This window comes from Copadichromis virginalis, linkage group LG2, assembly GCF_057382275.1.
Source record: "Copadichromis virginalis isolate Kocher_CV1m ecotype Utaka linkage group LG2, C_Virginalis_male_GT1.1, whole genome shotgun sequence".
NCBI lineage: Eukaryota > Metazoa > Chordata > Actinopteri > Cichliformes > Cichlidae > Copadichromis > Copadichromis virginalis.
Genome location: NC_140619.1, coordinates 14,965,470 through 14,991,505, shown reverse-complemented (window position 1 = coordinate 14,991,505; position 26,036 = coordinate 14,965,470). Strand labels below are relative to the sequence as shown.

General features: G+C 43.5%; 1 protein-coding gene across 1 annotated transcript in view; it reads left to right on the top strand.

The window, feature by feature from the left end:
- arhgef37 (Rho guanine nucleotide exchange factor (GEF) 37) overlaps positions 1 to 26,036 on the top strand; it is a 65,983-nt gene that overhangs the window by 8,534 nt on the left and 31,413 nt on the right. Inside the window, 1 exon segment of the mRNA XM_085466759.1 lies at positions 18,732 to 18,911. Within this exon segment, the coding sequence (XP_085322885.1) occupies positions 18,732 to 18,911 (180 nt within the window).

The window sequence follows — 26,036 nt, the reverse complement described above, 5'->3', positions numbered from 1 at the left end:
GTGCAGTCACTTTCGTTGTGTTCCCACTAGTGCTGTCAGCGTTAATCTCGTTGAAATGACGTTAACGCCACAACACGGCAAATCTCCGTTAACGAGCTACCGCGGATCGCCCCGTGCGTGGTGCTGGACGGTTCAATATTGATACGGGTATCGTTGCACCCCTAATACATACATATATATATATATATATATATATATATATATATATATATATATATATATATATATATATATATATATATATATAGTGGCTTGCAAAAGTATTTGGCCCCCATAAACTTTCCCACATTTTGTCACATTACAGCCACAAACATGAATCAATTTTATATATTGGAATTCCACGTGAAAGACCAATACAAAGTGGTGTACACTTGAGAAGTGGAACGAAAATCATACATGATTCCAAACATTTTTTACAAATAAATAACTGCAAATGGAAGGAGTATGGCACAACTGTAAACCTACCAAGACAAGGCCGTCCACCTAAACTCACATGCCGAACAAGGAGAGCACTGATCAGAAATGTAGCAAAGAGGCCCATGGTGACTCTGGATGAGCTGCAGAGATCTACAGCTCAGGTGGGGGAATCTGTGCATAGGACAACTATGAGTCGCACACTGCACAAAGTTGGCCTTTATGGAAGAGTGGCAAGAAGAAAGCCATTGTTAACAGAAAACCATAAGAAGTCCCGTTTGCAGTTTGCCACAAGCCATGTGGGGGACACAGCAAACATGTGTCCAAAATGAAACCTTTTGGACAAAATGCAAAAAGCTATGTGTGGCGGAAAACTAACACTGCACATCACTCTGAACACACCATCCCCAGTGTCGAAAAAGTGCAAATATGGTTGTCTAATGTATCTAGAATGAATTACTATTGAAATCGGTGTCAAAATTAATAATTCTTGTATTAGAATCTATCGCTCATATGAAAATTACTATTATTCTTGTTTTGTGGATAATGAGATTAAAATATCAAATTGGTTTATTATTTTCTACATATTGTTAATTTGCGATTTATTATATCCGTAATTTGAGGGTTGAGGGTTGAGTTCAAGAATGATAGTTTTAAAATTGTAAATATTCAAAAAAGTGATTGTTGTCTGTGCCATATTTCAAACAGTCATTCATCAAAAGCAAGATCAAAGTAGCAATAATAGGGTATTATTGGATGTGATATGAGACAGGTGATTCTTTTTGATATCCAAGACCTGAAGTGTAGTGGTTCCCTGTCAAGTAAGAAGTCAGGATAATTGCAGATGAGAAATGCTGAACCAACATTTCTCATCTGCAATTAACTATCTAGACATCCAGATCTGAACCCGAGCTGTGTTTTGTTTTTGGACTTCTGTACTAACCACAGTTTGGCCATAACGAACACCATGTTCGAACATAAGAGTGTCCATAAGTGCACGTGGCACCAGGACACTCTAGGCTGCAGGTCGATGATCGATTTTGTATTCGTATCACCAGACCTGCGGCCATATGTTCTGGACACCGGGGTAAAGAAAGGGGCTGAGCTATCGACTGATCACCACCTGGTGGTGAATTGGATCAGATGGCAGGGGAGGATGCTGGACAGACCTGGCGTGCTCAAACGTATAGTGAGGGTGTGCTGGGAACATCTAGCAGAGGCCCCAGTCCACAAGATCTTCAATGCACACCTTCAGCAGAGCTTCAACAGCATTCCGAGGGAGACTGGGGACATTGAGTCAGAATGGACCATGTTCAGCATCTCCATTGCACTGAGCTGCGGCTGCAAGGTGGTTGGTGCCTGTCCTGGTGGTAACCCCTGAACCAAATGGTGGACACCAGAGGTGAGGGGAACCACCAAGCTGAAGGAGGAGTCCTGTTGGGCTTGGTTAGTCTGTGGGACTTTGGAGGCAGCTGATAGGTACCAACAGGCCAAGCGGAACGCGGCGCAGGCAGTGGCTGAAACTCGGGGGTGTTAGGAGTTCGGAGAGGCCATGGAAAAAGACTTTTGGACTGCCTCAAAGAGATTCTGGCAAATCGTCAGGTGACTCAGGAGGGGAAAGCAGCGTTCTACCTGCACTGTGTATAGTGCGAGTGGAGCACTGCTGACTTCAACTGAGAAAATTGTCGGGCGATGGAAGGAATACTTTGAGGACCTCCTTAATCCCACTGGCACGTCTTCCGTGGAGGAAGCAGGGTCTGGGACGAAGGGGATGACCCGACAATCTCCGGGGGCGAGGTCACTGAGGCAGTTAAACAACTCCTTGGTGGCAGAGCTCTCTTAGTTATGCTGCAATAGGTGTAGGTTCCTGAAGGCTCTGGATGTTGTAGGGCTGTCTTTGTTGACACGCCGTGGAGATCAGGAGTAGTATCTCTGGATTGGCTTTGAGTGCTCAGACAGAGTAGAAAAGCGCTATATAAGAACCAGTCCATTTACCATTTACCATTGGCAGACCGGGCTGGTGGATCCCATCTGTAAGAAAGGGGACCGGAGGGTGAGTTCCACCTATAGGGGGATTGCACTCCTCAGACTCCCTGGAAAAGTCTACGCCAGGGTGCTGGAAAGGAGAGGCCGTCTGTTAGTCGACCCTCGGATACAGGACGAACAATGCGGTTTTTGTCCACATCTTGGAACACTGGACCAGCTCTTCATCCTCTCAAGGATACTTGAGGGTGCATGGGAGTTTCCCCAACTAGTCTACATGTGTTTTGTGGAGTTGGAGTAAGCATTTCACCGTGTTCCGCAGGGTGTCCTGTCAGGGAAGCTCCAGGAGTATGGGGTGTCTGGCCAATTGCTACGGGCCATTCGATCCCTACACAACCGTTGCAAGCGCTTGTTCTGCATAGCCGGCAATGCAGCTAAGGGCTCCGCTAGGGCTATCTCTATTTTTAAGATTAGGTTTCAAACTTTCCTTTTTGATAAAGCATCTAATTAAGGCTGCATCAGGTGACCCTGAATCCTCCATTAGGTTCAAGGTTCAAGGTTCTTTATTATTTGTGTGTTATACAAGTATAACACACAGTGAAATGTAGCCTGACACGCTCCTCGACATGTGCAAAAAATATATATATATATAAGCAGGTGAATTCTGTACATTAATATGAATAGACATCTGACTATTTTACAGGATAGACAATATAAACATATTTAAAATTAAAGGAATTGAAATGTACATTGTGCCTTGGTTTAGTATCTGGAAGAGTCCTGTCTCAGTCAATTATAGATGATGTGAGAGGGCGGGTGTGTGTGTTTAGGGCACGGATGGCTTGGGGATAGAAGCTCCTCTTGAGTCGCTCTCTGTCCTTGCCCGGAAGATGCGGAACCTTCTACCAGATTGCAGAAGTTGGAACAGTTTGTTGCCAGGATGGAACGGGTCCTTCAGTATCTGCGCTGCTCTAGTCCGGCATCTCCTGGTGTAGGTGTCCTGAAGCGGGGGGAGAGCAATCCTGCAGCAGCGTTCTGCTGTACGGATCACTCTCTGGAGAGCTTTTTGGTCCTTCACACAGTTGTTCCCGAACCACGATGTCATGTTCTGTGTGAGGATGCTCTCCACAGCGCCTGTATAGAAAATCCTGAGGATCTTTGGAGAGACCCTGAACTTCCTCAGTTGTCGTAGGTGATACAGGCGCTGCCTAGCCTTTTTGGTCTGGACCTGAATGTGGGCAGCCCATGTCAGGTCTGAGGAGATGTGGACACCAAGATACTTGAAGGACTGCACCCTCTCCACTGGAGCTCCATTGATGATAATGGGCTTGTAGTCTCTGTGCTGACCCCTTCTGAAGTCCACCACCAGCTCCTTGGTCTTGCTGACGTTCAGCTGGAGGTGGTTGTCCTGGCACTACGATGCCAGATTCTTCACTTCATCCATGTAGGCCGCCTCATCGTTGTTGGAGATGGCACCCAACACCACTGTGTCGTCAGCAAACTTCACAATGGTGTTGGAGCCATGGGTGGCCACACAGTCTGAAGTGTAGAGGGAGTAGAGCAGTGGCGAGAGGACACATCCCTGAGGTGCTCCTGTGTTGATGGTGATGCTGTTGGAGAAGCACCTGCCCACCCTCACCACCTGAGTTCTGCCAGTGAGGAAGTCCAACACCCATGCACACAGACGGCTGTTAAGTCCCAGATCCCTCAGCTTTGTGAACAGTCTGCAGGGCACTATTGTGTTAAATGCTGAACTGTAATCAACAAACAGCATTCGCACATAGTTACCCTGTTTCTTGTCCACGTGGCTGAGAGTGGTGTGTAGGACGTGGGCGATGGCATCCTCTGTGGATCTGTTGGATCTGTAGGCGAACTGCAGCGGATCTGTGGTGTCTGGGATGGAGGAGGAGATGATGTTCTTCAGCAGCCTCTCAAACACCTTCATTACTACCGAGGTCAGTGCAACTGGCCGGTAATCGTTCAGGGATGAGGGTTTGCTGTTCTTGGGCACAGGGATGATGGTGGATCTTTTGAAGCATGTGGGGACCACAGACTTCGCCAGGGACTCGTTGAAGATGTAAGTGAACACACCTGCTAGCTGGTCAGCACAGCAGCGCAGCAGACGGCCAGTGATGCCGTCTGGCCCCGCCGCTTTCCTTGTGTTCACTCTCCTCAGTGCCGCTCGGACGTCATGCTCCGCGATGCTGGTCACCGGTCTCTCGCTGATGACGTCACTGTCCTCGGTAGTCAGGCGGTAGATAGCATTAGCCGCCTGGCTAACCTCGAAACCGGCGTAGAACCGATTCAGCTCGTTGGTGAATGCAGAGTCGGCGTTGATCGGCGCAGTGTCCCTGGCTTTGTAGTCCGTAATGGTGCGTAGTCCGTGCCACATACTCCGTGTGTCGCCCTGGTTGAAGCGGGACTCCACACGTTCCCGGTACCAGCGTTTGGCATCTCTCACCGCGCGCTGCACGCCGTATGAAGCCGCTTTGTAGGCGCTCATATCGCCAGTGGCGAGACCCGCGTTGTAGGAGGCGTTCCTGGCGTTTAGTTAGTTATTAGTTATGCTCCAATAGGTGTAGGCTGCTGGGGGATTCCCATGATACATTGAGTATTTCTTCTTCAGTCACTTTTCTTACTTACTATGTAATGTCTCTGCATACTTGTTATAAATTTCAGAACAAAAGATATGATGTGGAAGAGAGCCAGTCCCCCTCCCCTCCCCTCAAGCCAGATGGTGGCCCCTCCCTGAGCCTGGTTCTGCCGGAGGTTTCTTCCTGTTAAAAGGGAGTTTTTCCTTCACACTGTCACCAAAATGCTTGTTCATAGGGGGTCATATGATTGATTGGTTTCTCTGCGTATTTATTATTGTAGAGTCTACCATACCAATATAAAGCACCTTGAGGCGACTATTGTTGTGATTTGGCACTGTATAAATAAAACTGAATTAATTAGAATTGAATAGTTGGTTCAACAGAGCTTTGACTCTTGGTCAGCCTGGCTACAGTGCTGAAAAGAAAACCGGGTGTTTTTTCTCAATCATTGGCAGATGGTATGTCCTAGCTTTATGTTTTTTTTTCCTTTTTTAATAAAGGAAAAAGCTATTTTTCCAGGCTGAAGAGCTTCTAAATTAGCGCAATGTCGTTTCATCCCCATCTTACAAGTTATCTGCTAGAACTGCCTAGGGAATCATTTTGACTCTTTGGTATTTTAAAAATCATGTCAATTCAATCAAATAAAACCCCATAATCTCATATTTTATTACTTTTCCTAAAATGCAAAAACAGCAGCCCTAGTGACAAAAAAATCAACAACTCATCTGATGTCGACATCAACAAAAAGTGAACTGATGATGCTAATGTTTCAACCCGCATCGGCCTTTTTTGAAAATCTCAACTCATTGTTAAGTTTTAAGTGATACTATCCATATACATTAAAATATCATTTGTATAAAAAAATATAGATACAATAGTAGAAACTTGCCAGCTGGCCAGAGTTACCACGGGGTATGAATGATTGATAAATAAGCTAGTGATTCATTACAACTGTTGTATATAATTTTATAGCTTTCATTTAATTATTTATATATATATGCAAATTGGCAGTTAATGTAAATGATATCCCTGACATTTTCCAGTGTGATGAATTTACATATCTCTCAAACGTGAACTTTTCTAGCTCAACACACAATACCAAAATATTTTTGTTAAATTGGAACCTCCTGGTTAGAAAACCTGGTTTGGACAGGGACAGGCTTAGGGCATCGGGGGGTTCCCCGGAGGCATATTCCTTGGGGGGCTCAACCCGGGGTAGCGGTCATGTCCGGTTAGGGGCTCTGTTGGCTCTCAGGTGACTGTTTCCTCGCGGCTGCGTGCAGCGGGACTAGGGGAGGGTCTGTGCTGACGGACGTGGGTTACTGACCTGGTAGCCTGGCTGCCCCTGGGTGGGTCCGGGATGGGCGTGAGGTTCTGGGGGCGCTCCGTCTCTGGGCTGGGGCCCAGGCCTCGGGGGCTTGGGTCCTGGTTGGTGTGTTGCCGGGGTTGTGGGCGGGTGGGTGCATGGGGGCCCAGCCCTGGAGCAGGGTGCCGCCGGTGCATCGAGCCACCTGGGGGACTCTTCAACTGGTGGGGAAGATTGTCACATCTTGCAGGAGCTTTCCTCTCCTCAGGGGCTCTCTCTACAGGAGGGGGAGATACAGGAGAGGTGGAGGAAGATCTCAGCCTGGGTGTTTATTGTCTTATGTAGTCTGGAAGAAGAGTGGATGGTGGGGTGGGTGCAGTTTTCTCTGTGGTGGGGTTGGGTGGACTGTCCTGGGCTCTGTGGGGCCGGGAGGCGCTGCTGCGCTGGGCCCCGGTCTGGATGGGCCTGGGCCCCCTTTCCCTGGTGGGTCACGGAGTATGGGGGTATCTACTGGGGTCAGCGGGGGGAGCTGGCCCCAGGGAGGGGTCACTTGCCCCTCCCTTCCTTCCCTCCCCATCTCCAGCTGCCTCCCTCTTCCCGCTCCATCACAACCACCCACACATGCAGGACCTTGGAGTAGGGGTATGTCACCAGGGTGCAGAGGAGGCCACCCCCCCCCCCCCCCCCCGTCCCCTTCTGGCTGCCCCTGCCTCAATTTTATCCCACAACTTAGACATTCACATTACTCACACTCTCATTACACATACAGTGGGGCAAAAAAGTATTTAGTCAGCCACCGATTGTGCAAGTTCCCCCACCTAAAATGATGACAGAGGTCAGTAATTTGCACCAGAGGTACACTTCAACTGTGAGAGACAGAATGTGAAAAAAAAAATCTATGAATCCACATGGTAGGATTTGTAAAGAATTTATTCGTAAATCAGGGTGGAAAATAAGTATTTGGTCAATAACAAAAATACAACTCAATACTTTGTAACATAACCTTTGTTGGCAATAACAGAGGTCAAACGTTTACTATAGGTCTTTACCAGGTTTGCACACACAGTAGCTGGTATTTTGGCCCATTCCTCCATGCAGATCTTCTCGAGAGCAGTGATGTTTTGGGGCTGTCGCCGAGCAACACGGACTTTCAACTCCCGCCACAGATTTTCTATGGGGTTGAGGTCTGGAGACTGGCTAGGCCACTCCAGGACTTTCAAATGCTTCTTACGGAGCCACTCCTTTGTTGCCCGGGCGGTGTGTTTTGGATCATTGTCATGTTGGAAGACCCAGCCTCGTTTCATCTTCAAAGTTCTCACTGATGGAAGGAGGTTTTGGCTCAAAATCTCACGATACATGGCCCCATTCATTCTGTCCTTAACACGGATCAGTCGTCCTGTCCCCTTGGCAGAAAAACAGCCCCATAGCATGATGTTTCCACCCCCATGCTTCACAGTAGGTATGGTGTTCTTGGGATGCAACTCAGTATTCTTCTTCCTCCAAACACAACAAGTTGAGTTTATACCAAAAAGTTCTACTTTGGTTTCATCTGACCACATGACATTCTCCCAATCCTCTGCTGTATCATCCATGTGCTCTCTGGCAAACTTCAGACGGGCCTGGACATGCACTGGCTTCAGCAGCGGAACACGTCTGGCACTGCGGGATTTGATTCCCTGCCGTTGTAGTGTGTTACTGATGGTGACCTTTGTTACTTTGGTCCCAGCTCTCTGCAGGTCATTCACCAGGTCCCCCCGTGTGGTTCTGGGATCTTTGCTCACCGTTCTCATGATCATTTTGACCCCACAGGATGAGATCTTGCGTGGAGCCCCAGATCGAGGGAGATTATCAGTGGTCTTGTATGTCTTCCATTTTCTGATGATTGCTCCCACAGTTGATTTTTTCACACCAAGCTGCTTGCCTATTGTAGATTCACTCTTCCCAGTCTGGTGCAGGTCTACAATACTTTTCCTGGTGTCCTTCGAAAGCTCTTTGGTCTTGGCCATGGCGGAGTTTGGAGTCTGACTGTTTGAGGCTGTGGACAGGTGTCTTTTATACAGATGATGAGTTCAAACAGGTGCCATTCATACAGGTAACGAGTGGGGGACAGAAAAGCGTCTTACAGAAGACGTTACAGGTCTGTGAGAGCCAGAAATTTTCCTTGTTTGAGGTGACCAAATACTTATTTTCCACCCTGATTTACGAATAAATTCTTTACAAATCCTACCATGTGAATTCATGGATTTTTTTTTCACATTCTGTCTCTCACAGTTGAAGTGTACCTCTGGTGCAAATTACTGACCTCTGTCATCATTTTAAGTGGGGGAACTTGCACAATCGGTGGCTGACTAAATACTTTTTTGCCCCACTGTACATATAGGATCTTGGGGGTGGGCACGATACACGGAATCCAAAGTACCATCAGGGTGTACACCCCACCCCTGGCGTCGTTGCCCACCTCTCAAAGTTAAATACACGTAGACATTGAGGGCCAGCAGGAGGGACCATGCGCTTACCTGCTGCTCTCTGGCAGGTAGCTCCATGCCCTCCTGGGTTTTAAATGCACCTTAGAACACACATGCATCAACACTACAATGAGCGGGTGGAGGGAGGTTTGGAGTCTTCTCTCACCCCCATTCTCTGCGACCTGCTGGAGCGGGGGGGCTAGGAGGAGGAGTTGGCCGTCCGACTGCGGTCTGGAGTGTGGGGCCTCCCTGCTGCTGCGGAGTCGGGGCGGTCTGCCTCCCCCCACCGCAGGGAAAAGGGTAACACCACCTGGGTCTGGGTGCAGTTCCCCCCCCTCCAGGGGCAAGGGTACCTAGACCCGGGGCTTAGAGTACGCTTGGGGAGTGTGATCGTGTGTGCAGCGTCTCTTTATGTCTGTCTCCATGTTGGTTGAGTGTGGAGTAAGTGTATATGAGAGCATGAGGGTGGGAATGGATGTTTGTATATGTGTGTGCCTGTATTTCTGTGTCTATATGTCAGGTTGGGTGTCAGGCGTCACCTCTCTGGGGACATCTTAGGCCCTCCAAGGTATGGAGGCCTATCTGCCCCTACCACCACTTCCCCTGCCAGTGGCGGACTCCCTCAGACGTCGGTGCGTTGGTGGTTCTTTGTGTCCGGGGATGGGCGTCCAGGTACACACCGGCTCACTCCTTGGCGGCCGCTTATCGGGGCCTGGAGCCTGGGGCTTGCTCGGGCCACTTCGGAGGTGGGGTGCCCCCGGCCTCTCGGCCTGGGGCTCGGTCACTCAGGCACGGCTGGCTGCCGGCGGAGCTCACGGGCGCGTCACTGCAACTCCCCCTGGCTTCTGCTCCACGGCTGCTGAGTGAGCCCTCATCTGGGACTGTCCCAGAAAGAGCTGAGGAGAGTCCCATCTTTCTTTGCCTTTAGACAACAATTCTGATGGCAAAAGAGCCAAACGGGACAGGCAAAAAAAAAAAAAGAAAAAAAAAAAAAAGAAAAAGAAAACCTGGTTTGGTAATTGCTACAAACTTAGCTTGAACACAAAACAACTAATCAATGGTCATTCAAGAAAAATGTGTCCATTTTTTGTTTTCCTAAAGCCATGTATGGGAACATCCCTCATTTTAATCAAAGAAAGAAGACAGTTTTGCTGTTTTCCCCTGTGTGCACTTCTGTAGTCTGCAATGGTTTGAGGCAAAGTTATTTGAGTTTGTGTGTCCCTAATCATTCAATGCAATGTGTGTACGTGACTGTGTGTGTGTGTGTGTGTGTGTGTGTGTGTGTGTGTGTGTGTGTGTGTGTGTGTGTGTAAAACTGCAAAAGCTCTGTTGACTTGGTGTACTGAATGTGGGTTTTGATGATTAGAGACACAAAACAGTTTTGTTGTCTCTGTGGCGCAGGTATTTTGCCTGCTAGATGTAGCTCTAATATGCCCAATGGGTAGCAAAGGCTTATCATTGTAAATACTGGCCTTTCACAGAAACACACTCTCACACACACACAGACACATTCACATGTGTATACTATATATGCAACCAGAAAACATGACTTTATCAGATAGGCGTCCCACAACAGCTTTGGAAGTTCACACACATGCTGGTATTGCGATGAAATTTAGAGTAAGTTCTGAAAGTACCTGAGGTCAAATAGATGTACAATTAAGCTGATGGGATGTCAGAAGCTGCATTTGTCAAACTAAAGAAGCACGCGCTCATCTTATCATCAGTATGCATTTAACAGTGAGAGGACAGCACTGCGAGGAAACCGCCACCAGCTCTGAAGAACGCTTTTTGACAGGGGACTGTCACCAGGCACCATGGCAGACATGACTTATTTTACTTATTTTAATATTGAAGAATATCTACTTCTTTTCTACTTCTATAAGAAGTTGGAAATATTTTGCATTTATATTTTAAAGGAGTGTCTGCTTTTTCAAATGTATAAAAGTGAAAATCTTTGCACTTGGTGTTGGGTCGGCGCTTCCACGGGCCCCGCTGATTTAGAGACTTATTCCCGTTAACGAAGCAAGACGAACAGCTCAACCGGTTTTTCACATGCTAGCACAGGAAGCATCTCAGAGCAGCCCTTCTGCCCTCAGTCTCAGACCACTTCGAAGAAAGAGCTTCCCCTGCAGCCTTTTATACTGTGACACAGTTTACACAAACACCTATTGTAAAAAAAAAACCCTATGATGCATCATAAACCCTAAGGCATCGAGTGTGTATGTGTATTCATGTGCGAGCATGTGTGTGTGTGTGTATTCATGTGCGAGCATGTGTGTGTGTGTGTGTGTGTGTGTGTGTGTGTGTGTGTGTGTGTGTGTGTGTGTGTGTGTGTGTGTGTGTATGCATGTGCACTCAGATTAGTGTCAAGCCATGTTTTGGCCATTTTTCACTCACAGCAAATGGGAAAATATAAAGACTTTTTCATTGTAACAGGGAACCAGTACTCATTATTTTAATAGCTTTATGGAAATAAGTGTGTGTCAGCCTTGAAAGTGGATAGTGGAAAATATGCTCCAAAAGAATGAGAGACTATCATGGTTCTAGGTGTTTGACAGTTTTTACTTTGTTTGGGACTTTTGGTTCACTTGGATTTGAGTTTAAGGTTTGTATTAGTTAATCATAAATTCAGTATTTCATTAGCGTTCTTGTTGTATGTGTTTGTTCCCCTTTGTGTCTAGACTAACTGTCTTGTGTCCATGTCCTGTAATCAGTGTCCCCATGTTTGTTTACCTTCGGGCTCCCTTGTGTCCCCATGTGTGTGTTAATTCCTGTTTTATTTTTATAGTCCCCTGTCTCATGTGAATGTTCTTGAGTTTGACTTCCTTTGTCTCGTTAGTTATGATTCACTTGAGCTGTGCTTCCATGTGTCTCCACTCACTTTAATTCCCCTTATGGGTATACAATGTCTGCATCTTTCTCTGTTGTTCATCGCAACCGCCCTCATGGTGTGTGTAATCTCCTTCTGTCTGGCCATTCCTGCAATGTTTAGTTTTGTATTTGCCAAAAAACTAACACCATTTCATAAAAAGAACAAACCAAGAATCAAACATGGAGGTTGTAGTGTGATGGTCTGGGGCCCCTTTGCTCCTTCAGGACCTAGATGACTTGATTGAAATGATGGAACCATGAATTCTGCTCTTTACCAAAAGTCTACAAGGAGAATGTCCAGCCAACAGTTCCTTCCCTGAAGCTCAAGCACACTTGAGTTATGCAGCAGGGTAATGATCTGAAACACACCAGCAAGTCCACTTCTGAATGGCTAAAAGAAAAAAGCAAAACAAAATGAAGGTTTGGGAGTGGCCTGGTCAAGGTGTAGACTCAAATCAGACAGGTATTGTTTGGTATGACCTTAATCCGACTGTTAATGCTGGAAAACATGGCTAAATTCTGCAACAATTCTGCAGAGAAGAGTGGGCCAAAATTCCTCCACAGGGATATGAAAGACTCATTACCCATTATCACAAACGCTTGACTGCAGTTCTTGCTGCCAAGGGTGGCACAACCAGTTATTACGTTTAGGAGGCAATTACTTTTTCACATAGTACATTGCAACATCAGTTTTATTGTTATTAACAAATAGCACATTATGTGATATCCTTCCAATGCTATCAATCTGGATTTAGCTGTGTTTTGTAATCTTGTGCTAAGCCCACGTAAGCAATTTCTTTTTAACCCTTGTATGGTGTTCGGGTCTGTGAGACCCGTTTTCAGTTTTTCTCAAAAGAAAAATTAAACAATTAATTATTTTTTCAACCTGAAATTCATTGGCTTTGGCTTATTTTCTGTGAAGAACATGAATCCGAACTAATTTTCAATGACCTCATACTGTACCTCCCCCCACGCATTTACATTACATACAAGGTGTTCGGGTCCACTGGACCCAGGCCTAATAAAAGTGTTGAAAGTGCAGGTCCTGTGTTCCCACACTCTGTCTTCCTCCTTTCTGGTGCTGCTGATGGTGTTTTCTTCCCCTCCTGCTCCCGCACAAAGTTGCAACATTGTTGAAAATTCAACTATCAACACCGTCTGCTCTTACATTCCCACACATTTTACCCTCTTTCTTGAGGGATCCAAATTTTCTCATCCCCTGTCCCACCTGCAAATTAGGGGCATAATACTATAAATAAGACTTTGCCAGTGTGGTTCTTTATCACAACTGATCAAGATGGCAAAAAATTATCTGCTGCGAGGGCCATCCAATTGATTTTGGAAGAGAGAGTGGCTTCGGATGATGATGTTGACAAAGAGGTTTCAGAATATTTCACATTTCTGAAAATTTAGAGTCTGACAGTGACTTTGAAGAAGAGGATGAGGTTGAGCACCATTTAGTAACAAAACGAAGACGAGCACCCCATCTGCAGCCAGCTCCAGGACCAGAACAAGCCCACCAGACAGCAAGTGAAGAAATATGGATGTCAATAACTGGTGAAATTGAATGGTCTTCTTGCCCAAGAAATGAGCCACCCTGCAGAGCTGTTACTGTGATAAGCCAGGGCCAACACGGCTGACAGTTACTCATGTGCAGGACATCAAGTCTTCATTTGAGCTTTTCATCCCAGATTACATCCAGAAAATTATTCTGGATTGCAGTAATCTAGAAGGAAGGTGTGTTTTTGGAGAGAGGTGGAAGGAGATGGACCAAATTGATCTGCAGGCCTACTTTGGGGTTCTTATCCTTGCAGGAGTTTTCAGGTCCAAAGGGGAATCCACAGAATCCTGTGGGATGCAGAAACCGGCAAGAACCTTTCCGTGCATCAATGTCTCTGGAAAACTTCCACAAAATCTCCAGGATTATCCGTTTTGATAGCCGAGACGACAGACCAGCTCGACGGCAGAGAGACAAGCTAGCTGCCATCAGGACAGTGTGGGATAAGTGTGTGCACCACCTACCCCTGTTTTACAACCCTGGGCCTAATGTCACCATTGATGAGCAGCTGATCCCATTTAGTTGTGAAACATATTGCTTCACGTGTAAATGTGTTGTCTTTCCACTCACTCCACTTGATTATAACTGATTTATGTTTTTATAACATTTTATAAAAAAAAAAAAAAAAAAAAAAAAAACGAGAAGCACATTAATTCATAAATGTGATCTAACAAAGGTAAAGGGAAAAAAATTAACCATGTTTGCTGTTCATATGGCTTGTAATTGGGATGAAGTAAACATCTGTTGAGTAATTTAACATAAAATTGTTTGATAGTGTTAATTTGGAAAGCCAAAACTCTAGCGGGTCCACCAGACCCATGAACACTGGCTGAGTAACAAAAATATGAACACCACACAAGGGTTAAGGCAGACGTTTAATGTCTTTTTAATTACTTTGTGATGAATAACCTGGCTTCAAGAAGGGAAAAAAACAACATTCTGCGGTAATAATGGTTTAGATTTTGACATCCATGTGCTTTTCCCCAACAGCCACTAAATAGCCAGATATCTTAGTTCACTTATTTTGTCCTCTTCTTTGAGTGAAATGCAGAGTTAAAGTTGGTTAAGATGATTAGGAAAGTAAAAAAAATTGGCCGGCTAATTTGCAGCAGTCAAGGTGAGAAAAGTTGTGAAATGAGAGAAAGTTTACTCTACAGAGACACACAAAGAACAGAAGGGCAGGAAGGAAACCAAAGATGCCACTAAAGAAGCAAAATCTAAAGCAGACAGAGAGAAAGTTCAAAAACAACAACACAGAAAAAAGCAGACAGGGGAGCAGGCAGTGACAAAGATGAAAACAACAACCAGAAAACAAGACAAGGCACTTTGACATCTGCCAGCTGTCCTCACTTCCACCTCCCAAAACTCAACTTGAGCTGAGAAACATGTAGTTAAATGCTAAGGTCTCAGCTGGATAGGTAACCTTGATGCGCAATATATTTATCACCAAGGCCTATGTAAGTCAGCATCACATCAGGGATCAAAGTAGTATAAATTAATGGCTGCCAACTTTGTGATGTAGAGGTTATGTGGCCTTAGTTTCACTGACTTTCTATAGCTACTTGTTGCAATGTAGCAACAAGTGGCTGTAGAAAACCATTTACTTAGACTCATTGAAAATGAATTCAACATTGGCTAGTAATGGTTCTTCTTTTAGAATGAGACCCTGTATTAGGAAGTAGCTGTGAAGTGGTTATACATTTTTATAATTTTCAACAAATGGCTTGCTCTCAGCCCACCTTTTGACACGTCTTAAGGGTAAAAAAAAAATAAGCATCATTCTTCACATGGATTCTTTGGATCAATAAACTGCATTTTCATGCTTTTCCATTAATAACTTGTTTTATTTTTACAGGAGCCAACTTGAGAGTAATCACGGCTCATCAGAGGTTTCACCTGAAAAGTAGACAATATCTGGTAAACAACAGAGGATTAGAAATCTTGTTGCTCTGAATAAGGTCACAGGAATGCCACCCAAATTCAAGGAGTCCCCGATTGATGTCACTGCCAACATGACTCTGAAAAAGTTTTGCAGAGAAATCACTGGCTGTATTCTTCCATTGCATCAACCTCCTGTCTCCGTGAAGCTGGTTTATGAACTATTCAGCTGAGACTAAAATACTTCTTGCATTTTTGTCCTCCCAGCACCTGCAAGTACAACTGAATGAGATGTGATGTTTTAGAAAAATATATTCTATTCTTTTTATGTAACTTGTTTGTCTTCTATCATCAAGCTTCTTATTTTTATAAAACTTGAACTTTCTTGGAGGTTAAAATTACATCTGGTGATACTACATCACATATCTCGGAACAATTGTTCTGTTTTGACAGACTGGAAAGAGCTGAAGGCTCAGACCTCCAGCTTAAATTAGTTTCCTCTGACATCCAAGATGAGGGGAGGAAGACAGAGAGAGAGCATCTTAGCAAGGAGACTGTTGAAACTAAGGGAGAAAGATCACGGCTTCAGATTGGTGCTCTCTGAGATCTACTTTTGTGGGCAGGAGGGAGAAATAAGAAAAATGAGTGAAGAGGATGGTATGCATGTGGGACAAAGTAAGGAAGGATAGGCATATATATTGATTGAAAGAGCAAGATGAAAGAAAGGAAATGAAGAAGAAAAGAGGATAAGTCTAACTACTGATGTGTACACCTAAATAGCAAATGTGGAGAAGGAGACAGAGGATAGTGGGATAACTTTGCTCTGAATGACCTTGCTCAACATGAACATTGTGCTCATGGGGAAGGATCCTAAGAAAAAAGGTTTTAAATGATTGCTGTACCTGAAAATAGGTTATGTTTTGCTCACTATCTTCAGTGTTGCAACTTCTCCCAAAGATAGGAGATTTCTACCTGTGATGACCTCAAGACCGTTTTGCAGTGAGGCAACAGCACTAACCCCTCAGCCACCACCTCTATAATGATTATAAAGGCCAAAAACAAATCAAAACTCCATCAGGGAGACACCAGAGATGATTGGCAATAGAAGCTGCAGGACTAAAGGATTTCCTTGAAAACTCAGAAACCCCAAAAAAATGATTTAAAAAGAGTTATTGAAAAAACTTCTATTGAAGGTTTTTTGTGTGAGGTAAGTTTTAAATGAACTGGTTCTTATACAGCGCTTTTTTACTCTAACTGAGCACTCAACGTGCTTTATGCAACCTGCATCATTCACCCACTCAGTGGGTGCTTTTTTATGCTTAAGTGTTTTCTAACATTCACACTCCAATGGATGTATTTTACCCAATGATATTTGGCATGATATCTGGCAAACCACCAACCTTCCAATAAGTAGATATCCTGCTCTACTACTTGAGCTACAGACACTCAGGACATTTTTGAGAGTTCTCCTTCTGGATCAATCCAAGATTTTCTCACCAGTGATGGAACTGGATTTTTGTACTGTACATGGCTACAGAATGTCCTTTTATCACCTATCCGATCTCTGTTTAAGATATTATTTCCACCTAACAGAAAGTTGGCAGTTTGAAAACAAACTTTCTACAAATCTTGTAGGTTAGGTACCTCACCAGCCTAGACCTCTAAAGATGTGTTTACTATAAGCAGCTTTAGCTTTATATGAATTTAAACTTTCATTTAGCACACAGGTATGACCAAAATTCCAGAAAAGTCTCATAAAATCAGGACAGTGGCCATCATGAGAAAAGTTTATAACATAGCTTAAATGGGAAAGCTGGTTTACATTAATTTTAATAGGTGATGTGTGTATTGTTTTGTGCTTGTAGAGCTGTCTGACTAGAAAACCAGGAAAGTATGAACACAATAAAATCTGTGAGAGAAAGTCCAATCTTGCAGGATCAATGCAACTTTTCTCTTTGTTCTTTTCAGTTTTTTATGTGATATTGTGGCGGACCACCAGGTGGCTCCACTCACACCCAAGTTGAACGGAAGTGTTGGGGTGGAGATTTTGGCGCTCAATATATGTGAAGTTCTGAGAGTCAGTTAATAAAGTTGGAGTGAGACACAGAGACCTCTCCTGTCGTTATTACATACCTCCACAATATCGGTTTTTATATTCACAAAAGCGTTATTGTATTCGCAAACACAGGGATCATGGATATGTTGCTTTAACCATGAGAAATGCATAGGGGTCATTAAAAAACTTTAGTGTATGTTGTCTGTTGGTGTTAGACCTACAATAAAATAACAACCTGCAGGGTGTACTCTCCCTCTCAACCTATGAAAACTGGGATAGGCTCCAGCCCCCTGTGACTGTGGTTGTGCTGAATTGGGTTGGATGGATGGATGGAATTCAATCAGCAATAGGCTAAGGCATATGCAGACTAAGCACCTGATTAGGGCCCTCACGAGCCCGGGGATTCCTCAAGAGCACTTGAAAGTTCCACAAGGCAGGCTAACAGATAAGCTTTAGACTTGTTGTGCTACATCAGTAACAGCCACAGAGACCAAAGCAAAATATTTTGCTACATTTTAACAGTCTGACAACCTAATTCTACTGACTTAATTATTTCTGTCGCTTGTGTCACAGAAGGGTCATGTTCATCGACACTGTAATACTGTAAGTAGATCCAGATAAGTATGCTCCAGGAAATGATGTATTCCTCTGGGGAGGAAAGGGAAAAAAAATAAAGATCCCAGCTGCCATAGGACAAGAGGCAGGGTAGACCCTGGACAGGTCGCCAATCTATCACAGACAGACAATCATTTACACCTACGGGCAATTTAGAATCACAAATGAAGCTAACCCCACTTTTTTTCCTTTGGACTGTGGGGGAAAGTCGGAGAGCCCACTGACAGTTTATTAATATTTATCACTCCTTTTTCTGAAACACAGTGAGCAAGTAAGTGAGAAAGTAAACTCAGCTTTGATAATCGTATTAATAAGGTAACCACTACTATTTTCTGTCACTTAAACAATATATCAAATGTTAGAAAATTCTTATCTCAAACTGTCTCTGAGAAAGTGGTCCACACGATCATATGAAGCGGATTAGAAAATGGCAAGGCTGTATTTGCATGATTATACAGTCTATTACAACTTCACCTCAAGAATCCCTACATGTGCTTGGAGATTTGGCCATATTACTCCAGTGCTGAAGCCATTCATTCATTGGATCCTAGTTCAATACAGAATCACCTTTAAAATGATTTTATTAGTTCATAAAGCTTTCAGTGGTTTGACGGCTACATACATCTTTGACTTGCTTAGTGTCTAATCAAGCAAGACCTCTCGGGACCTAAGTATACCAAAAGTGTTTTCAGTTACTGCGGCAGGACTTGGTGAGAATGGGACAATCTGGTTGTTACATCCTGGGAGGCTGTGGGAGTGTGTGGGCGTGGTGTTGTCTTCTCTCTCTCCTCCTCCTTCGTTCTGGCCCCTCCCCTTGTCTCTCTCTGCCCCTGCCCTCTCCTTTAGGTCACACCTGCTGCTCATCTGCTCTCGTTACAACCAATTACCCTCAGGGGTGATATAAGCTGGAGAAGAGCAGTGTGGAAGAGGAAGGGAGAGGTTTCTGGTGGTTTTCCTCTGTGCTGGTCAGAGTGTGCTACTGACTTAGGTGTGGAACAGCCTGCTGCGTGTGACCAGCCTGCTGCGTGTGACCAGCCTGCTGCGTGTGACCAGCCTGCTGCGTGTGACCAGCCTGCTGCGTGTGACCAGCCTGCTGCGTGTGACCAGCCTGCTGCGTGTGACCAGCCTGCTGCGTGTGACCAGCCTGCTGCGTGTGACCAGCCTTCTGGTGTGTGGCTCTGGTGTGTGAGTAGTGCTTAACTGAGCAGTGATTGCCCATGAGTGACAGCGGCCTTCCTTAGTTTGTGTGGGCTGCCTGGATATTGTTTGTTAGCAGCGTTGCTGTCTCTTTCTGTTGAAGCCTTATTGTTGCTTTCTTTGTTGAAGTGGTCATTACCACTTTGGGTTGACCTCCCTGATTTCTTATTAAAGCAGCGGTGCTGTCTCCTTTTGTTGTTGCCATTTATAGTTATTGAGGTGTTTGCCTACAATAAAGATCTATTTTATATTAAATACCTCTGCCTGGCGTTCTTTTCATTCCACCTGGATCTAACTGTTACTGTCCCCCACCCTCATCGCCTAGCATTTAAGAGGGGACGTAACACTGGTTGTTCAGTGATCCTACTTCCGGGCCTAAAGTAGTCTGCGTTTAATATGGCTTTTGTCTTGTTAACATGTTTAATGTTATGTATTTTCTTATATTTGATCTCAAAAAGCTCCTAAAACAGTCAGTGATCATTTATTTAAGCTCAGTTTTTAAAACCTTAGGATGTAACTACAGCCCAGCCCATGCAGCAGTATATGAATGACTAACCTCGTATTGTGGATGGATTATCTCAGTTGTTCTCCTGGCTGAAGTTTGGTCCTTTTACAGCATCTTGCCATGCGATTACATTTGTTCCTGACCACCGAGAACACTCACGCTAAATTTATTGAGTGGGGAAATAAAGTTAGCTTGTTTATATCATGCTAACATAGCTGTGTCACTAGCGGTCACGTAGCACATCATTATATACCAGCTAGCTCAACTTCAGTAACCCTACAAACGTCACTGCTGTTTAGTTTTCTGTCTTCATTTATGCTGGAAGTGATAACAGAGCTGTACGTTTTAATTTGTTTCCAAAACCCCGCAGTCAGGACATGCTATATTGTATTTAGATAGAAGCTAGCGAGCTAACTCCCAACTCCGTTAAATGTCATAAATTCCGTTTTCATGGATGCCTGGATGTTAAACTCAATTGTTACACCTGGTAGAGCAGAACTCTAATTTTATTAAAGATGAAAGACTTTAGACAGTTTTTCAACTCTCAGTAATGCCATAGTGATCGTTTGATATATGGACCTGCAGCGGAGTTCAGGTCCAGACACGGCTAGTGACGTCAGACTGAACAATCGGATAAGCACTATGACTGCTAAGGGGAAAGAGCTGACTGATATGATAGAAGGAAGGTAGACGATAAGTACATTGTATGAGTAGAGGAGGATGAGCAGGAGGCCAAATGGAAGGAAAGTAAGGATGGAAATGGTGAACACATAATTCAAAAACAGGAAGGACTATAGGGTGATGTAAAGGAATGGAGGTACATGCAAACATGCAAAAGGTGCAATCTGAAAGAGATAGGAAACTAGAAGGTAATGTCTGGGGAGAGTCAGGTAGGTTTCGCTTGCTGTTTTGCCCTTAATAACTAAAATAATTATTAAAAAAATAATTCATCAAATAAGAAGTGACAGAAATAACTTTAAGTCATAATGTCTTGGAGCAATGCACAGTAAGTCTATTCACCACCATGCTCCAAGAATCACCCATTATCATAAATTTCCCCTGACGCTTAATGTTCTGTTATCAAAATATAAATAACTAAATAAATACATTTTTGGGTTTCATACAAACGGTAATTGGTTTCATCTAGTACAACATACAATGTTTAAAAGTAATCATCCATACATTTTGTTCCACGTTTTCAGTTCAGGGTCGCAGGAGCATACCTCAGCTATCTTAGGGCAAGAGGCAGAGTACACCACGGTAAACTGTCCAGAGATACAAAGAGCCATTCATGCTCACACTGATTGGTGATGATCATTTTCAAGCTACCTTCAGCTTCTGTTATGGGATGGCTTATTTTAGAATTATGTGCAGTACCTGGATTAGAGGATTAATACAGAGAAGTATTCTTGAGAAGTAGTGGTACACAGAGGGTTGTGAACAGCTCTGAAAATGAAAAAGAAAGTACCTAAAGCTGCTGCCAGTGAGAAATTCAAGTCACACAGCACTTTATTTTACATAGGTTTTAGTACTGAAACTACTTGTCAAGGCTAAAATATGCACTTCCAGCCCATCAGTTTTTTTTGCCATAACACAGTACATAACAGACTGCCAAAGGACACCTTGTGTATACATGTGACATGCCAGCAGCTTTGACAAAACAGCATTATCTTGGGAATGAGAACAGCACCAGAGCTTCTGATTATTGGATGACTCGCATTACCTCCTGAGCCAGAGCCACAGCCACCCCAGAGCAATGCCAGCATGAATATGGGATAAAAGCTCCAATTAGTGTCCCTGGAGAAGTTAGTGCAGCTAATGGAATCTCAGTCGCTGCAACTTGATCTTAAAAATGCAAAACTAGCTTTCCAGGTCAGATATCCGCCTTGGGAAAACAGAACAGCTCACAAATGTTTAGCCTCATGGAAAACATTGGCCCTCATCTGCAGTGGACATGGCGTGAGGAAAGGTAAGTGATGCAACAACTTCCAATAACCGTTGGGGGCTTAAAAAATTCTCAGAAATGTACAACATCAGCTAAAAGTGGTTGAGATACCTCATCTATCCATCTATTATTATGACTGATGAGTTTGTGATATGGACTACTTTGGGTTTCATATGTTAGACTGGTTTTGATTGTTGTGACTTGATGGACGGATTTTTTTTATATATATTACATTATTATTATTATTATTATTATAAGCCCAAAAGATTCCCTCCTGCTACTTGTCTCCAGGTGCAATTTATTACCTCTTTACCTACTGCCTGACAATACTTGAGGCCCACACATTTAAAGCGTTAGAATTACTGTCACAGGTAGACCGCTGCTGGGTGCACTTGCTCCACCCGAAGGCCATCTGCTGATCAGCACCTTCACCAGACCCATGACTGCCCACCCACAAAGCCATTATGGGTTTTTCCAGTGAGTAACAACCCCATTGGGGAATACTGACACAGGCCCCTACACAGCAAGCAACACCCTGACCCATTGTTCAGATGTCTTTTTTATTCTCTCTTTTCTTTCCTCAGAGAAGGTGTTATAAAGCCAATTTTCTCCTTTCCCAGGTCCCTCACAGATCATAAAAGCCAAACACAACTCAATCCCATTGTGCCACTTTACAACAGCTACAGTAAAAAAGAAATGGAAAGACCACATAACTACCATTTATCAGACCCACTGATAAGAAAGTACAGTTGTTAGCAAATGCTCTAAGGAGTCCAGCAGAGGGGAAATTAGGTTCTACTGTATCGAGCACATACAATGAAAGGCAGACACTGGAAAACAAGGCTCCCTAGAGAAACTGTGACTCCTGACCAGTGTGAGACGATCAAAATGTACCTTAACCTCGAGATAAATTTGTATATGGGGCTGAAAGCTTACGCAACAAGTTTCAAGAACTTCTCAGTGGGAGACAGCAGGGGAAGATACTGGCAGCCTGTCAGAATTTGAGCAGCGTATTATGACAGGCCCAAACCGCAAGTGCCTGTCAATCAATGTCACTTCCCTTGTTAGTAAGTCATTATTTCATGATAGCACTGACGTTATTCTATAATATCATAATCACCGAAGTGAAATATTGCAAACATACTCTGCAGTGGCCTCTTTTGTTAGCAGAAATTATTTCCAATAATCTCCAATAAATTTAGGAAGGACTAATGCTCCTTTTAGAGGTCACCACAGCAGATCATCTGCCTACAGCTAACCCTTTTTCCAGCATCTTCTTCTGTCACACTGACCTTCTTCATGCCCTCCTTCACTGTATCCATCAATTTATTTTCTTTCTCTTTTTCTCCTGCTTGTCGTGTCGTGTTCCTTGCCTCTCTAACTTTGCCTAAAAAACCAAATAACCTGAGCTGTGCCTCTGATGTACTAATTTCTAATCGTATCAGTCCTGGTCACTCCTGATGGAAATCTTAATATATTTAACTCTGCCTCCACTTGATTTTTTATTATTGCTACTGTCTCCAAAATATACATTGCAGCGCGGCTTGCTATTATCTCATAAACCTTCCCTTTAACTCTTGTGCCATCTTTTTTTGTCACAAATCACAGCTGACACTTGTCTCGAAACACTCTAGCATGCCTATAATCTCTTCTTCACCTCTCTTCTCAGCCTAGCTTCAGTCCGTCTGCATATCACCCTCATTCTTCTCTATTGCTCAGGGTTCTTCTCACTCTCTAAGATTCCTTTAAACAAAAGTCTACTTCCCTGTGTCCTACACATGTACTTTCGTGTACTTCCTTATTCCACTTTGAAGTGTCCTTGTTCTTTGTCCTCTGTCCAGATGCTGCACCAAACACCTCATTGGCAGTTTGCCTTGGTACTACAGCTGTAGTGCTGTTTTTTAGTCATTTTATAATTCTTCCCTACCACCCAGAGCCTGTCTCAACTTCTCCCTCAGTAAAAGAATTCTTCCTTTTTCAATTTCTACCATTTAATCCTTGCCTTTGACTTCACTCACTTCCTCATCTTAATCTTCAAAGTCATCCTACAGACTACCATCCAATGCTGCCTAGCTACATTTTCCACTACCACCCATGCCTTGCATGCCTCTCTTAACCCCAACAACACTATTCATATACTTCCTTCAAGATTACACCCACTCCCTTTCTCATCCTATCTAAACCATCTAAACTGTGGTAGAACATTTAGAATCCACCTCCAATGCTCCTGGCCTTGATTCGTTTCTACCTGGTCCCTACCTTGCCCTTATCAGCCAACCAGCTAATACAAAAAACAGAAAAACAAGGCGAGGTGAAACAAGGGAAAAACTAAACTGAAACCTAAACTGGGAAAAATTACGACTAACTATGAAAACAATGACGAGAGACAAGAACATAAAACTGAACAGGAACATGCAACAACGCAACTCTGAAATACAGTGGTCCCTCACTATAATGCAGTTCAAAGTGGCTCAAATGTCTGTGTCTCAATCTCGCGTCTCATAATGACGTGAAGAAATAGTTTTAAAAATTATTGAATATGAAAACAATAAGAGAGTGTTACAGACATCGCCCTAAAGAATGTAGCCTCATGGGCAGTGTAGTCCGTGCTGCAGAGAGAATGGACCGCCATACCCGTGATGTGTCTGTGAGCGCGAGGAGGGAGAAAAAGGAGAGTGGAAAAGTAGGCGTTGTCATTGAGCAGAAACGGGAGCTGGAAGCATGTAAATATAATAATAACCACTGCAGCCAAGAAGAGTGCCTGACGAGCCCAGTTGTAAGTAAGCTATTAAGACTCGACTGTACACTGTGTTCTTGTTTTCCTCCGAAACAATAAGTTCTGTTGGAGCAGTCTTTCAACGCCTCTCTCTGTCTCTCGCTAGCAAAGTTGACCCAGACAACAAAGTAAAGCTAGTTTTCGGCTTCCAACACAGAACCTGACGTATTAGCCAGAGGTCCCTTTACTGGCTCGGAGCCACGGACCTGTTTTATATACGCGCAGAATAGTTTTCTATACGAGATCGCTGCAAAAAGTGCAGCCTTACTAATGTCCACCCTACTGTTCCTCATTTTATATTAAGATTGAAAAATCTAGTCGGTATTGGTAGGGTGAGTAACCTTCAGTAATAGTAATAAATCACATTCATGTAGTTGTAAAAAGCTTGATAATATATTAAGTAATCCAAAGTATTCAGAATACGTTACTCTCATTGAGTAACGTAACGGAATACGTTACCAAATACATTTTGGGGCATGTATTCTGTAATGTGTAGTGGAATACATTTTAAAAGTAACCTTCCCAACACTGACCAAAAAGTTGGAAAAGTGTGAAAATGTTCATGCTTGTTTGAGAAAAGTGTATAAAGTGTGTAGTGAGGGGTTTTACAGCCTTAAAACATCTATAATAATTGTAAAAAAAAATAAATGAGCGACCACTGTAATCCAAACATGAACCTGAACAGTGAAAAGCAAAAACTCTGTGACTTGACATACATGCATACAGACAACCCGACAAAGAACAGGAGACAGAGGACTTAAATACATAGGAGGGAACAGACTGATTACAGACTTACTCTTTTTGGCATTCAGTGCAGTCTTTTCCCATCTACAGCAAATTATTTTCTTTGGCTTGGCTTTGGTGTGGGACCAAAATTTCAAACAATTTCAAGCCATTATTAGTGACTGAGGCTTGGGATTTGTGAATTGAGCTTTTTACTTGGGATTCTTTTACCAAATAGTTTGTTCTTTTAGAAGGACATCAAGTCCAGATCGTTTTTCAAAATGGAAAACCTGGATCAGACTGATTGCTCTTAAGTTTGGCATGCAGTTGAAACCAGCCTCAAATATGTTGTGTATGTTTCTGTTCTGTGTCCTGTTCTGTTTGTATATGTGCTTTTATTCTGCTGCTGTTACAACCAAATTTCCCCTTGTGGGACAATTAAAGGATTATTCTATGCTTCTATTGTAAATAACCAATAGAGGAACTGCAGTTTTTTAAATGCAATGTTCTAATTCAGCTGGCAAATATTGGTGCTTGTCCAGTCTCTTACAAAACACTAAGCATATATTTCCTGTGACTGGTCATCGACATCCAGCAGGGCCAGATTTATTTGACTAATGAACACAGTATATTATCGAATCATTTTTGTGGTTCGTGTTTTCGTTTTTTTTCTTCTTCAATATTCATATTTGAAAAGTCCAAAAATAGCTGCTCACTTCTTCATAATTGGTCACCATAGTAGATAGATTTCTTTATTAGCAGCCTAGGCTCCACAGTTTTCAAGATATGTTCAAATGTTGTGTGATGGTAGATACCACTGATAATGTCTGATAAGAGGAGATGAGCAGATGTGAACACTGCTCTAGAATCCATTACCACAACCAGTAACACTGAAACCAGTCAGCTGATGTAGGTTATTATGACTGTATTCCTGGAGGCGCTTGGTTATAAGATCTAGGATACATGTAGAGGAACCCATGCAGAAGAAATTCAGGGAAGCCTGGATAATATTAGTCGGTTAACTTTTTTTTTATGCTATTGTTCACGTGCTATTGTAAGGTAACCTTGAGGGTCTGAAAGGTCCCTATAAATAAAATGTATTATTATTATTATTATTATTATTATTATTATTATTATTAACTGAGAA